This window comes from Tupaia chinensis, unplaced genomic scaffold (genome assembly GCF_000334495.1).
Source record: "Tupaia chinensis unplaced genomic scaffold, TupChi_1.0 Scaffold148822_2, whole genome shotgun sequence".
Classification (NCBI taxonomy): Eukaryota; Metazoa; Chordata; class Mammalia; order Scandentia; family Tupaiidae; genus Tupaia; species Tupaia belangeri.
In genome coordinates this window covers 395,801-408,561 of record NW_006208670.1, presented here as the reverse complement: position 1 = coordinate 408,561, position 12,761 = coordinate 395,801, and the positions used below count along the sequence as shown (strand labels likewise).

Sequence of the window (12,761 nt, the reverse complement as noted above, 5' to 3'; positions counted from 1 at the left end):
GAGCGGGCTGGGCTGCTAGGGCCACGGCGACACGCATGGCCCTGAAGGAAGCGTGTGTGCGCCCTGCTCTGGAGGCCTGGGATCCGGGCCGGTCCTCGACCTGGCTCCCTCAGGGCTCCCTTTGCTGCATGCTCAGGACAGGCTTTAGCTTCCCAGCGGCTCAGTCACTCCTTTCACAGGGAGACCCAGCCAAGGTCGAGGGGAGCAGAAGCTACTTTAAGATGAGGGTGTACTGGCCAAAAGCGGGGTCGAGCTTGTCTTGTTGTTAATCTACTTGATGAGGCCTGTCGAGATCGTGCTCGTGCAGAGCATGGGTGGTCACTTTAGAAAACACCCGAGTGTGGACATCAGTCTTGTCGAAGTTTGGAGTTACAGCTTTATTTAGCAGAAAAATGAACTTCGTTTTGTTTTGAAATCTAACATACATTGAGATTGTTAGTTATAACAGTGTCACTACAAAGCTGTACTTCACAATTTAAAAACTTTTCCTCAAAACGTAGAGAAAACAGAAATCGCCCCCCTCCCTATTTGCTAAATAGAAAAGGTGGTGGGTTAGCAGCTCCTAACCCCGACGCCCACCAGAGTCTGCCTGCCGTCTGCCTGGTGGTCCATCGCTTTACGGCCCTCGGCCGGAGCCAGCCCGACCACAGTGCTGAGTTACGGCAAAGAAGAAAAACTTGAATTTTGCAACAACAGCAACAACAGAAATACAGTTGAATAAGTGTCTCCATTCAATATTTTCCAGATAGAGCATTTTAATTTTCATTTTAATCTTTATGCCAGAGTTGAGGGTTCCATTATTTTTCTGCGAGGAAGTTTTGGGCTCTTCTTGAAGACTTGTCCTGTAATTACTGTCGGTCATCCTTCAGCCCCTGAGTACTGATAATGCCAGAAGAACTCAAGTGGTTTGTCTACTGCTAATTCACAATGCTTAGTTGCAAGTCTCTTTCCACTTTACTACCTCAAATCCTCAACAAAAACAGTTTTGAAAATGTGTAAAACCTTTGGGTTTTTACTTCTCTTTTCCCTTTTCAACTCACTCACATTGGTATTAATGATGTAATACAGTGGCCAATGATTACTCCCAAGTCAGAGAAAATACCGTATTCGCCTTTGGAATTTGACTTGTTTTTATACTGCAGCTTGACATTTTACAAACACAAGGAAAACCCAAAATATCTAATATAGTGGGTCATAAACATGAATTTTGTTTTTATAAAAAGTTAGTGAGATAAGACTATTTGGAAGCAAAAACTGTTACTACTTGGTTTTTAATTTCTTAAAAAATATATTAGTCATGGGACCAGCAGTTGGCATAATGGCGATATCGCTGGACTCCCATGTAGCTGACCGCAGTTTGAGTCCCAGACCCGGCGGCTTAAACTCACTCTGGGTGCGTGTGCATGCATGCCCAGGATCCCGAGAGGAGAATGGAGAAGGGATTGCAGCATGGCCATCCCTCCTGGGGGGATGAGTTGTCACTTTCTGTCTCTGTTTGGTGAGCGCACGTGCCCTGTAGGAAAAACCTCTCCCTCCCAAAAAAACAAAATACACACACACACATGCACACACACATATATATTGGTGAAAATTAATCATTGGAAAAATCATACGGTGATTAGGTTTTCTCCTCAGGACCTTTAGTTGTAAACATCTTGCTGTAAACCGATCTTCGGAGAGTTGCTCTCCATCGCATCTAAACGCAGAGCGCTGTCCACCTGGAGTGAGTTCCTGCCCTATCTGGCTGAATTTAGACTCTAAGCACGCCTTTCACTAGACGCAGGTTCTGCAGGAACTCCATGCCTCGTTGCCGTTCAGAGATGGTGGCAGAGGTGTCTAATGTTCAGCTTGTGGCAGGGTTGTAATGCTGAATTAAGCTGGAAGGAATTAAGTGTGTGTTGGCTGTATACAAGACAAGACTTTACAGTCTAAAAGTAACTCCATGTTTACAGCCAAAGGGCTTCTGTGATTTGCGATTCTGAGAGTGGAATATGTAAAATGGTTTTCCTTTGACTAGTAATTGTTGTAGGACTGGAAAGAAAATTGGAAGCACTCCAGCAGAACACAGAACAGCCTTTCCTCCAAATGAAAACAAAGTAACAGCCAGGCCTCAGGAAAGAGCTGACTATACATAGGGACTTATGTTCAATTACGGTACCTACCTCACTTGTTCCTTTTAAAGTCTGTTCATATTTATGAAGCTTTGGCACCCTCAGAACAGCCCTCTGAAACATCAGCAAGACCAAAATCTTTATCAACTGTGATGTATAAAGTGATAAGATTGTCCACTTGGTATCACCCATAGTGTTTGCTGGAAGCCACCGAGAGCCCAGGGCTTACTTTCCTCAGTCTACTCAAAGTAGTTCTCAGATCCCTCGGTGGATCCGTGTGCTGTAGCCGTTGATGCTGACTGTTAGAGACCGGGGCTGGTGGCCTGGCTCCGTACCCCAGTGGCTGAGAGCTGTGTGCCGGAAGCGGGGTCCCTCGTGGCTGACCGTAGTTCCTGGCCCTGATGGTTTGGAGAACATTCCAGGCACCAGAGTGTGCACGTCCCCAAAGTCCTGACAAGAGGGAGAAGTGGAGGACAGGCCTTGCGCCGTGACCCTGCCGGATCGAGGGTGCTTTCTACCACTCCTCCTTGCTCACCGTCTCTCTCTGGGCAGTTATAAAAAAGAAAAAAAAAGACTAGTTAAACATCTTAATTTATTTCTAAAGCAGATCCCAAGTGACTAATGAAGTGAAATATCTATATACACACACACACATATATATAGTATATATACACATATATAAATTAAAATATATATACATTTATTATATATAAATTATATATATAATTTGCAGAATTAGTCTAGCAATTGGGGTGTTTTTAACTGAAACTTTGGCTTTGAAAATTAGCTTAAGAAATTCTGAGGTTTGGTTTTTTTCCTGTTTTCAAAGTTGCTATTAGAACCACCCACTGCTGGGCCAGTGGGTGGCCTAGTCATGAGGGCACTGGACTCCTATGTGGACAGCCGTGAGTCTAGTCCCAGACCTGCTCTTTCTCTTTATTTTTTCTCTGTTTCTTTCTAGTGAGCACACATGCCCAATAGCAATTTTTAAAATAATAATAAATAAATGTAAATAATTTTTTTGAGAGGTTTTTGCTCCTCCATTCTCCTCTCAGGATCTTGGGCACGCAGGCACACACGCCTGGTGTGAGTTTAAACCACCAGGTCTGAGACTCGAACCACGGTCTACTACATGGGAGTCCAGCAACATAGCCATTATGCCATCTGCTGGTCCCACACTTAAATAATTTTTTAAAAGACAAAAAGCAAAACTGTGAGCTGCTGGCCACAAGTAGTCACAATGCTCTTTTCTTTTACCACAATGCTATTTCCAGGAAAATGTCCTATAAAAATACCTGATTTTAAAAAGTACTAAAATGTTTCATTACCGTATTATTAATAATATCACAAAGGTGTTTTTAAACTAGTAGTATGGGGCCAGCTGGTGGCGTAGTAGTTAAAGGCACTGGGCTCCCATGTGGTAGACTGCGGTTCGAGTCCCAGACCCAGCGACTTGAAACTCACACCAGGTGCCTGTGTGTGCCCAAAGTCCTGAGAGGAGGATGGAGAAAGGGCTACGGTGAACCCTCCCCCGGGGAGTGGTTTCTCACTTCCTCTCTCTCTGTCTCTTCAGCAAGTGCACACAGCTTACAGCAAAATTTCTCAAAAAAAAAAAAAATCCCCCCAAATTAGCAGTCACCTCAAAACCCATAACTAGAAGCATTAGATCAGCTAGGATATACCCCTGTCCTGTGACGTTCTTTGGGACATCGAAGTGTTAAGATTGCTGTGTCGCCGGGCGCGTGTGCGTGCGTGCCCAAGATCCCGAGAGGAGAAGGGAGGAGAAGGGATTGCGGCGTGACCATCCTCCCTGGGGGGTGATTTCTCTCTTTCTGTCTCTCTGTCTGTCTCTGTCTGTCTGGCGAGCGCACGCGCCCTATAGCGAAAAAACCTCTCCAAAAAAAAAAAAAGAACAACAACAGAAAAGATTGCTGTGTGTGCTGGTGTAGGGGGGTCACAGTTTATGGATTAAAGCGGGTTCCAGAGTCGGACATGCCATTCGCATCTAAGAGCATGTGTGTGCTGGTGTAGGGGGGTCACAGTTTATGAGTTAAGGCGGGTTCCAGAGTCGGACCTGCCATTCACATCTAAGAGCATGTGTGTGCTGGTGTAGGAGTCACACAGTTTATGGATTAAAGCGGGTTCCAGAGTCGGACATGCCATTCGCATCTAAGAGCATGTGTGTGCGTGTAGCTGCACATGCCTCGGACTTTCCTGGAATGAACAGAGGGCCAGCGGGCCTGGAAGGTGGGAGACGGGGTGATGTCTGGGACCTGTACCTCCCTCCATACGCACTCCCTTGTATTTGACATCTCGGCCAACACCCTTTTCGGATTTTCATACCCAGCTCTCGTTTTCCTCCTTAGGTCACGAGACCTGTGTAGAACTCCTCTTAGAACAGGAGGTTTTCCAGAAAGTGGAAGGGAACGCCTTCAGCCCTCTGCACTGCGCTGTGTAAGTCACGCCGCAGTGAGTCCGATTTGCTGTGTCTGAGAAGTGCCTCTGCTGTCACAGTAACCCCTTGTCCCTACGCAGGATCAACGACAATGAAGGTGCTGCCGAGATGCTGATCGACACGCTAGGTGCCAGCATCGTGAACGCCGCCGATTCCAAAGGAAGGTAGGAGTCCGCTCCAGGGGACGGCCGCTTCCGCAGGAGCGGTCTGACTGCTGGCTCGTGTGAGAGGATTGCAGAGTGTGGTATTAGTGGGAAGTGGATTTTTGTATTCGCAAGTATAAATTGCTATAAAATCTTATTTTTAAATTTTAAACAGTTTTTCTTTCACTTTCAGTTGTCAGTCTTTACAACTATTTTAAAATGTAAAAGTCCCCCCCTTTTTAAATTTATTTCTACCTATTTTTTATAAGTATGTATCTTTTCAGAGAGGGGATAAGCACCGTCAGCAGAGTGCTCGGGCAGCTGGTCAGGTCAGGGCGTGCGCGTCCACACCAGCAGCTCACCCTGTACAGCTGGGCCTGGACCCTGGGCATCCCCGCTGTCTGCCACAGCTGACCACCCGCCCTCTGCCTTTCAGAGTTTCTTCTCCATCTGGGGAGGGAGCGAGGGAGCTCCCTGAGAGGGTCTTGCAGATGCTCCCTGCAGCTTCCCAGCCAACCAGGACCACAGCACGTGTGCGCGTGTCTGGCATGTTCATGTGGGCCCAGACCTGAGCCCAGGCCACCCACGTGGCTCCACGGCTGCTTGGCAGCACCCTTGTGCCCACCACAGCTGGACCCCCTTCCGTAACTGATGCGTTTGTCGCCCGGAGTGGTTGTTAGCATTGGTGACAGTTTTCTACATAGGAAGGCAGAGGCAAAGCAGTGGTAATAGGCGGTTTTGGCTCAGAATTCCCTTTTCTCAGAATTCCTTTAACGCGTCATGCTTTTTAGCAGTCCCATGGTTTATCCTGCTTTTACACTAGTTGTTCCTCAGGGCCTTCATAGCACAGGTGAGGCCTCTGTGGCAGGACCGCGCTCCTTCAGCCCTGCGGTGTGTCCAGGCCTCGCCCCTATAGCCCAGTGTAGACCTTTGAAAAGCGCTCGTCATCGTATTCCTGGCATGTAGCCAGGGGACAGTGAAGACAGCGTGTAGATTGAGCTGCGCGTTTTCATTTCTGTGCTGCAGAACTCCTCTCCACGCAGCCGCCTTCACGGACCACGTGGAGTGCCTGCAGCTCCTGCTCAGCCATAACGCGCAGGTGAACTCTGCGGACGCCTCTGGGAAGACGCCGCTCATGATGGCTGCGGAGAACGGGCAGACGAACACAGTCGGTAAAGGCGCTCGAGGGTTCTGTCCTCATTCTCTGGAGAGGCGGGTTCATGAAAAACGTGCATCCTGAAAAATTAAGGATTTCAGGGGTTTTTTCTGTGCCAAAGTAAACGTGTACTTTTAAAAATAGAAGTATTTATTTAACTGTTACTTGTTTATTTTGATGTGTTACAAGGAACGCACACTCACCAGAGAGAGAGAGAAAGTGAGAAAGCAACCCACCAGGCCTGGGACTCGAACCACAGTCAGCCACGTGGGAGTCTAGCGCCCCAGCCACCACGCCACCTGCTGATCCACCCCATAAACTTGTGCTTCAGTTCCATTCTCTGTGAAGTTCTGGAAGCCCCTTAAATATTGCTTTGTTTTTTAAAGTATTATTTTACTTAACTTTATTCATTCATTTTACTTTGACAGAGAGGGACGGATTGAGAGAGAGAGAGAGCAAGCCACCAGGTCCAGGACTTGAACCGTGATCAGCATGTGGGAGTCCAGCACTCTTAACCACATGCCACGTGCCGGCCGGCCCCCTCACATCTGCCTTCACTCTGACGTCAGTCCCGAGCCTCCTGGCTTCCTTGCAAGCTGCCCCACAGTCCTGCAGTGTGAGGCCTTGGACCTCCTGCAGCCCACATTCCAGGTGGGGCCCGGCGTGTTCACTTGCTCTTCCTGACTGACGAGTGTCCTGCGTTTAGCAGGGCGGCATGGGCACTGTGGTTAAGGACACTGGCTTTGGGGGCAGCAGTTGGCATGGCGGGTAAGGCGCTGGACTCCCACATGGCCGAACGCGGTTCAGGTCTAGATGTGGCAGCTTGCTTTCTCACTTTCCCTTTCTGTCTTTCTCTCTCTGATCAAAATGAAAAATAATAATAACAAAATAAAATAAATAAAAAACACTGACACGCTGGCTCTGGGGGCCCAGCAGGTAGTGTGGTGGGTAAGGTGTTGGACTCCTACATGGCTGACCATGGTTCGAGTTCTGAACCTGGCAGTGTAAAAAACACATCGGGCGCGTATGTGTGTGTCCAGATTATGGGGGCGATTTCTCACTTTCCCTCTAGTGAACACACACACCCTATGGCGAAAACCTTTAAAACACAGAACAACACTGGCTCTGACTGTGAGTTGCCTAAATGTTGCGTGTCATAGATCCTCCAGGAGAGTAGCCGGACCTCAGCTTTCTCATTTGTAGAATGAGGGCCAGGACCGCGCTCCTTCAGCCCTGCGGTGTGTCCAGGCCTCGCCCCTATAGCCCAGTGTAGACCTTTGAAAAGCGCTCGTCATCGTATTCCTGGCATGTAGCCAGGGGACAGTGAAGACAGCGTGTAGATTGAGCTGCGCGTTTTCATTTCTGTGCTGCAGAACTCCTCTCCACGCAGCCGCCTTCACGGACCACGTGGAGTGCCTGCAGCTCCTGCTCAGCCATAACGCGCAGGTGAACTCTGCGGACGCCTCTGGGAAGACGCCGCTCATGATGGCTGCGGAGAACGGGCAGACGAACACAGTCGGTAAAGGCGCTCGAGGGTTCTGTCCTCATTCTCTGGAGAGGCGGGTTCATGAAAAACGTGCATCCTGAAAAATTAAGGATTTCAGGGGTTTTTTCTGTGCCAAAGTAAACGTGTACTTTTAAAAATAGAAGTATTTATTTAACTGTTACTTGTTTATTTTGATGTGTTACAAGGAACGCACACTCACCAGAGAGAGAGAGAAAGTGAGAAAGCAACCCACCAGGCCTGGGACTCGAACCACAGTCAGCCACGTGGGAGTCTAGCGCCCCAGCCACCACGCCACCTGCTGATCCACCCCATAAACTTGTGCTTCAGTTCCATTCTCTGTGAAGTTCTGGAAGCCCCTTAAATATTGCTTTGTTTTTTAAAGTATTATTTTACTTAACTTTATTCATTCATTTTACTTTGACAGAGAGGGACGGATTGAGAGAGAGAGAGAGCAAGCCACCAGGTCCAGGACTTGAACCGTGATCAGCATGTGGGAGTCCAGCACTCTTAACCACATGCCACGTGCCGGCCGGCCCCCTCACATCTGCCTTCACTCTGACGTCAGTCCCGAGCCTCCTGGCTTCCTTGCAAGCTGCCCCACAGTCCTGCAGTGTGAGGCCTTGGACCTCCTGCAGCCCACATTCCAGGTGGGGCCCGGCGTGTTCACTTGCTCTTCCTGACTGACGAGTGTCCTGCGTTTAGCAGGGCGGCATGGGCACTGTGGTTAAGGACACTGGCTTTGGGGGCAGCAGTTGGCATGGCGGGTAAGGCGCTAGACTCCCACATGGCCGAACGCGGTTCAGGTCTAGATGTGGCAGCTTGCTTTCTCACTTTCCCTTTCTGTCTTTCTCTCTCTGGTCAAAATGAAAAATAATAATAACAAAATAAAATAAATAAAAAACACTGACACGCTGGCTCTGGGGGCCCAGCAGGTAGTGTGGTGGGTAAGGTGTTGGACTCCTACATGGCTGACCATGGTTCGAGTTCTGAACCTGGCAGTGTAAAAAACACATCGGGCGCGTATGTGTGTGTCCAGATTATGGGGGCGATTTCTCACTTTCCCTCTAGTGAACACACACACCCTATGGCGAAAACCTTTAAAACACAGAACAACACTGGCTCTGACTGTGAGTTGCCTAAATGTTGCGTGTCATAGATCCTCCAGGAGAGTAGCCGGACCTCAGCTTTCTCATTTGTAGAATGAGGGAAGTAACAGCACTGACCAGTAGGGTTGTCGGAGTGGTATTAAACGAGCCAGAGTATGTTACACGAAGTCTGAAAGTTAGTAAGCACTCACGATCCAGTTCGGATTGCCTTGTTGATGACTCGGCCACACAACGTAGCCCTCCGTAGTGTGGACATCACAGTGCACTTTGCTTACTCACTGACGTCTCCGCCAGAGGGATAGACGTTCTCTCCTCTGTGCCTTCACCCCTCTGCAGTGAGTTACTGGTAATCTAAGGAACAGTCGTAAACGTAAGAACCGATGCCTTTTTCCTCGCAGAGATGCTGGTGAGCAGTGCCAGTGCTGACCTGACCTTACAAGACAACAACAGGAACACCGCCCTTCACCTGGCTTGCAGCAAGGTACGAGCGTGCTCAAGAGCCAGGTCCTCACCCTTGACAACAACAGCGACGTGAAGGGTTTCCCACTTCGGGGCCAGCGGATGTAGTGGTGGTTGACCACAGCTCAAGTCCCAGACCTTGTGGCTTGAAAATCACACTGGGCATGTGTGCTCACGTGCCCAAAGCCCCGAGGGGAGAGGCATTGTGGCGTGGCCATCCCGAGGGGTGACCTCTCACTTTTCTCCTCTCTGGTGAGCACATACGCCTATGGAAAAAAAAACCTTTAAAAAAAAAGAAAGAAAATTTTCCCGCCTCACTAAGACGGACAGAGTTAGGGACCCAACCTGCCTAGCGACCCCTGGCCTCAGGCCTCCCGAGCAGAAACACTGACGCACTAGGCACCATCGTGGGTGAAAGTCCCCACATAGGCCAAGGAAGCCTGGGAACACAAGCCTAGCCACAGCTACGGTCTCTCTGCGATCCTGATTCTGTCTTCTCCCCATCCCCACTCCCTGTCCAGGCTTGGGCAGCTATTCGGCCTTGGCCAGGAGAGTCGGGGCGGGAGTGTGGGCTGCAGACTTCTGGGACTGGGGCGGGGTGGTCGGAATTTGCGTCTGTCTTTAATGGTGCCCAAGTGTTTACGAGCTGTCCGCCACAATTTCAGGGTCATGAAACTAGTGCCTTGTTAATACTGGAAAAGATAACAGATAGAAACCTCATCAATGCAACCAACGCAGCCTTGCAAACGTGAGTGTTTTGAGTCGTGTGTGAACCTCGTAACCTGTAATTACAAAAACATCCTGGGTTTTTTCCTTACATGTGACTGTTGGGTTAGTTCTCAGTCAGAAAAGCAGTTAAAAATTATGACTACGTTTCTGGGGCTGTGTAGTCAAGTGTTCACATGGTGGCCTGCAAGGCCGACCCACATGGGAAAGTTCCAGACTCCTGCCCCGAGATCCCCTGAACACGCCAGCGTGTGCCATGGCCTAGAGCCGGTCAGGACTATGGTGGGCCACAGTGCTGGACTTTGTTGGAGCTGTCTGTCTGTCTGTCTCTGTCTCTCTGTCTCTCTTTCTTATGGAAGAAAGAAAACAAGAACTCGTTTCTAAAATTATCACAACTTAACAGGAATATTGCTAAAGAAATTTTTGAACTAAACCTTATTAGAACTTTGAAAATAGTGTATTTTTCCTCAATCTATTTACTCATATAGTCTTCTGAAGTAAAGTTATACTGTTCTGTGTGTTTTATGGAAATCAACTGTAATATGTTGTCACTAGCAAAAAACGAGGTAAAGCATTTTAAGTATGTACGATAAAGAGATCTCATTAAATAAGTTTCTAACCATGTGAGCAGCCAGCTTGAAGGCCGACTAAGATTTTAGGTCAGCGTCTTCCACCGTCCCTCCCCGATTTCCATCTGCTGTTCTCCACTGAGACTTGGTAAATATGAAAGCCTTACCGGATTGGCACGTCCCGTGAGGGTCCCAGCCTCAGTCCTGTGAGCCACAAGCCGTTTGCAGAGGCCATCTGAATTTGTGCTGCTGCAATTTGCAGTGTTGATTTTATTGTATATCCTCTGTGTGTGTTTGCCAGCCTCATCTCTTAAAATAACAACTTAGTGCAGCTCTGGTGGTTAACATCTTTTTTAGACTGAGGCTTAGGGGAGTAACAAGGTTTGGCAAGGGGGAAACTGCCAGTGGGTCCCACAGCCCGGCTCGTCGACGCAGTGTCTGGCGCTGTCCCCATCCGCCCTACTGCTCTCGGGACGAGGTGCTTCATGTCTCTGGGTCTTCACAGCTGGGCAGAATGCCCTTTGATAGCCAGGGGTCTGTGCCACGTGTGTACACGTGTGTGCATGCACATGTGTGTTTTCTCCCCAGACCTCTGCATGTGGCTGCCCGCAATGGGCTGACAATGGTGGTGCAGGAGCTTCTGGGAAAAGGAGCCAGTGTGCTCGCGGTGGACGAGAATGGTGAGTAGCTCTGCCCTCCCTGACTGCTCCTCGCCGCGAGTGTGCATCTCCGATGAGCCACACGGAAGAAAAATCACCTTGGGGATGTGTTGGTGGTCAAAGGGGTAAGCGGAGTTAATACCGAATAGCAATAATACTTGATAGCAAAGGAATTCGGGCAAAAGACGCAGGGAAAGGCCATCCAGTGGGTGAGCTGAATTCCCGCATCTGCGGTGAAGCCCGAGTCAGTGCCTCCTGCTTACACTCGCACACCGCTCCTCTCAGGAGCCCGGGTCCCATTCTCTCAGGCGTTGTCATGGCCTGCCTTAAGGGCCAGGGCGGCAGTTTCCATCATGGAGGAAGAGAGGGCAGCGACTGGGTGGGGGACATGAGGGCTTCCGGGATGTGGGTGACTGTCCCCACCTGGATGGTGTTCTGCGACGAGTCCCTCAGCCAGTCAGAAGGCAGATCACGTGGGGGGCGGGCTACACCCGAGCACGGGGAGGAATAGGGAGAAGAGCGGGCGGTGGCTGCAGCCGCAGGTGGGGGTAAGGCAGAACTCGAGTACGCGCTGCTGAACACCTGCTGCCTTCCTGTGGTTTAATAGTAAGCACGAGCCATTTTTAAATTCCTACGGCACATGTGGAACCTCAGGAGAGTTCCCTTGACAGCCAGGTGTCGCACACTCGGCGCCTCTCTGAGCCCTGCTCAGCGCCCAGCTGTGAACCTGCCTCCCTGGACCTCCCGGCCGTCGGGGCTGACTCGAGTGGCTCACTCAGCGGCCACGCCTGCTCACCGTTCTAGAGGAGCAGCTCCCTGTCTGTGCTCCTGCCGTATCTGGTATGGATCCAGACAGACGGGTACGCTGTGGGGTCCTGCGAGCTCGTCCCCTGCCGGCCGTTCCCTCGCCTCTTACCTAGTCTGCAAGGTCGTCTTCCACCCTAGCTTTCCATGGCTGTTCCCTTTTTCTGTGTTACTGAGAGTTACGAATCACTGTGGTTAAAACACTCTGTTGTAGGGAAGTAATTTAAAATGTGTCTAAAGTCGAAGGCCTTCAGGCACGTCTATAGTGAAGCCAGTCCCGCCTGTGATTGTGCAATCTCACCTGTGCTCCCAGGATACACCCCGGCTCTGGCCTGCGCTCCCAACAAGGACGTGGCAGACTGCCTGGCCCTCATCCTGGCCACCATGATGCCTGTCTCCTCCGGTAGCCCTCTGTCCTCCCTGACGCTGAATGCCATCCATCGGTACACCAACACCTCGAAGACGGTCAGCTTCGAAGCCTTGCCCATCATGCGGCACGGGCCCAGCTCCTACTGCAGCTTCAACAGTGTCGGTGCGGAGCAGGAGTGCTTGTACACCGATGCCGAGGAGCTCAACGACTCCGACTCGGAGACCTACTGAGAGGCAGGCCGGCCGGCCGGGGCCTTCGCAGCCGAGCCCTGCAAACCCTTTTCCAGGACAAAGGCACTTTCTTAATCACGTCCAAGTCCAACCTGAGAGGAGAAGACCGCACAGCGAACGGCGTCGGAGACGCGATGACGTTAGGGGACAGTTTAAAGGCAAGTTTTGCAAAAGAAACTTCTAGAATCTTGAAACAGACTTGACCAGAGGAAAACACACTGATGTCAGATTGCTTTGTGGAATTGTTTAATTTGGTTTTGCAGTGCCAGAATAATTCGGGACACTGTACCCCAAGCTGCTTACACAAGCAACACTATCGTGAAAGAAGAGATAAGGACACTAGGTTTAAATTTTCTCAATAAAATTGCAACTAAATTTAAAGGCAATAAACGTTTGGTACAGTAGGCATTATGTGCACAGCAAATTGCCAAAGGACCAAATAACTTAAAAGGTGTTTTTTTTTTTT

The 12,761-nt window shown here is 49.8% G+C and overlaps 1 protein-coding gene across 3 annotated transcripts in view; it reads left to right on the top strand.

Moving 5' to 3' along the window:
* ANKRD28 (ankyrin repeat domain 28) overlaps nucleotides 1–12,761 on the top strand; it is an 89,956-nt gene that overhangs the window by 74,824 nt on the left and 2,371 nt on the right. The window contains exons 22-28 of one of the 3 annotated variants that reach the window (XM_027769161.1): nucleotides 4,478–4,565; nucleotides 4,647–4,730; nucleotides 5,736–5,881; nucleotides 8,877–8,959; nucleotides 9,603–9,685; nucleotides 10,821–10,912; nucleotides 12,009–12,746. In XM_027769161.1, the coding sequence (XP_027624962.1) occupies nucleotides 4,478–4,565; nucleotides 4,647–4,730; nucleotides 5,736–5,881; nucleotides 8,877–8,959; nucleotides 9,603–9,685; nucleotides 10,821–10,912; nucleotides 12,009–12,295 (863 nt within the window). In that variant the 3' untranslated portion in view covers nucleotides 12,296–12,746. Of the gene's footprint in view, nucleotides 1–4,477; nucleotides 4,566–4,646; nucleotides 4,731–5,735; nucleotides 5,882–6,293; nucleotides 6,606–8,876; nucleotides 8,960–9,602; nucleotides 9,686–10,820; nucleotides 10,913–12,008; nucleotides 12,747–12,761 lie in introns of those variants that run through there. The other 2 variants (XM_027769162.1, XM_027769163.1) reach the window with 2 other exon arrangements.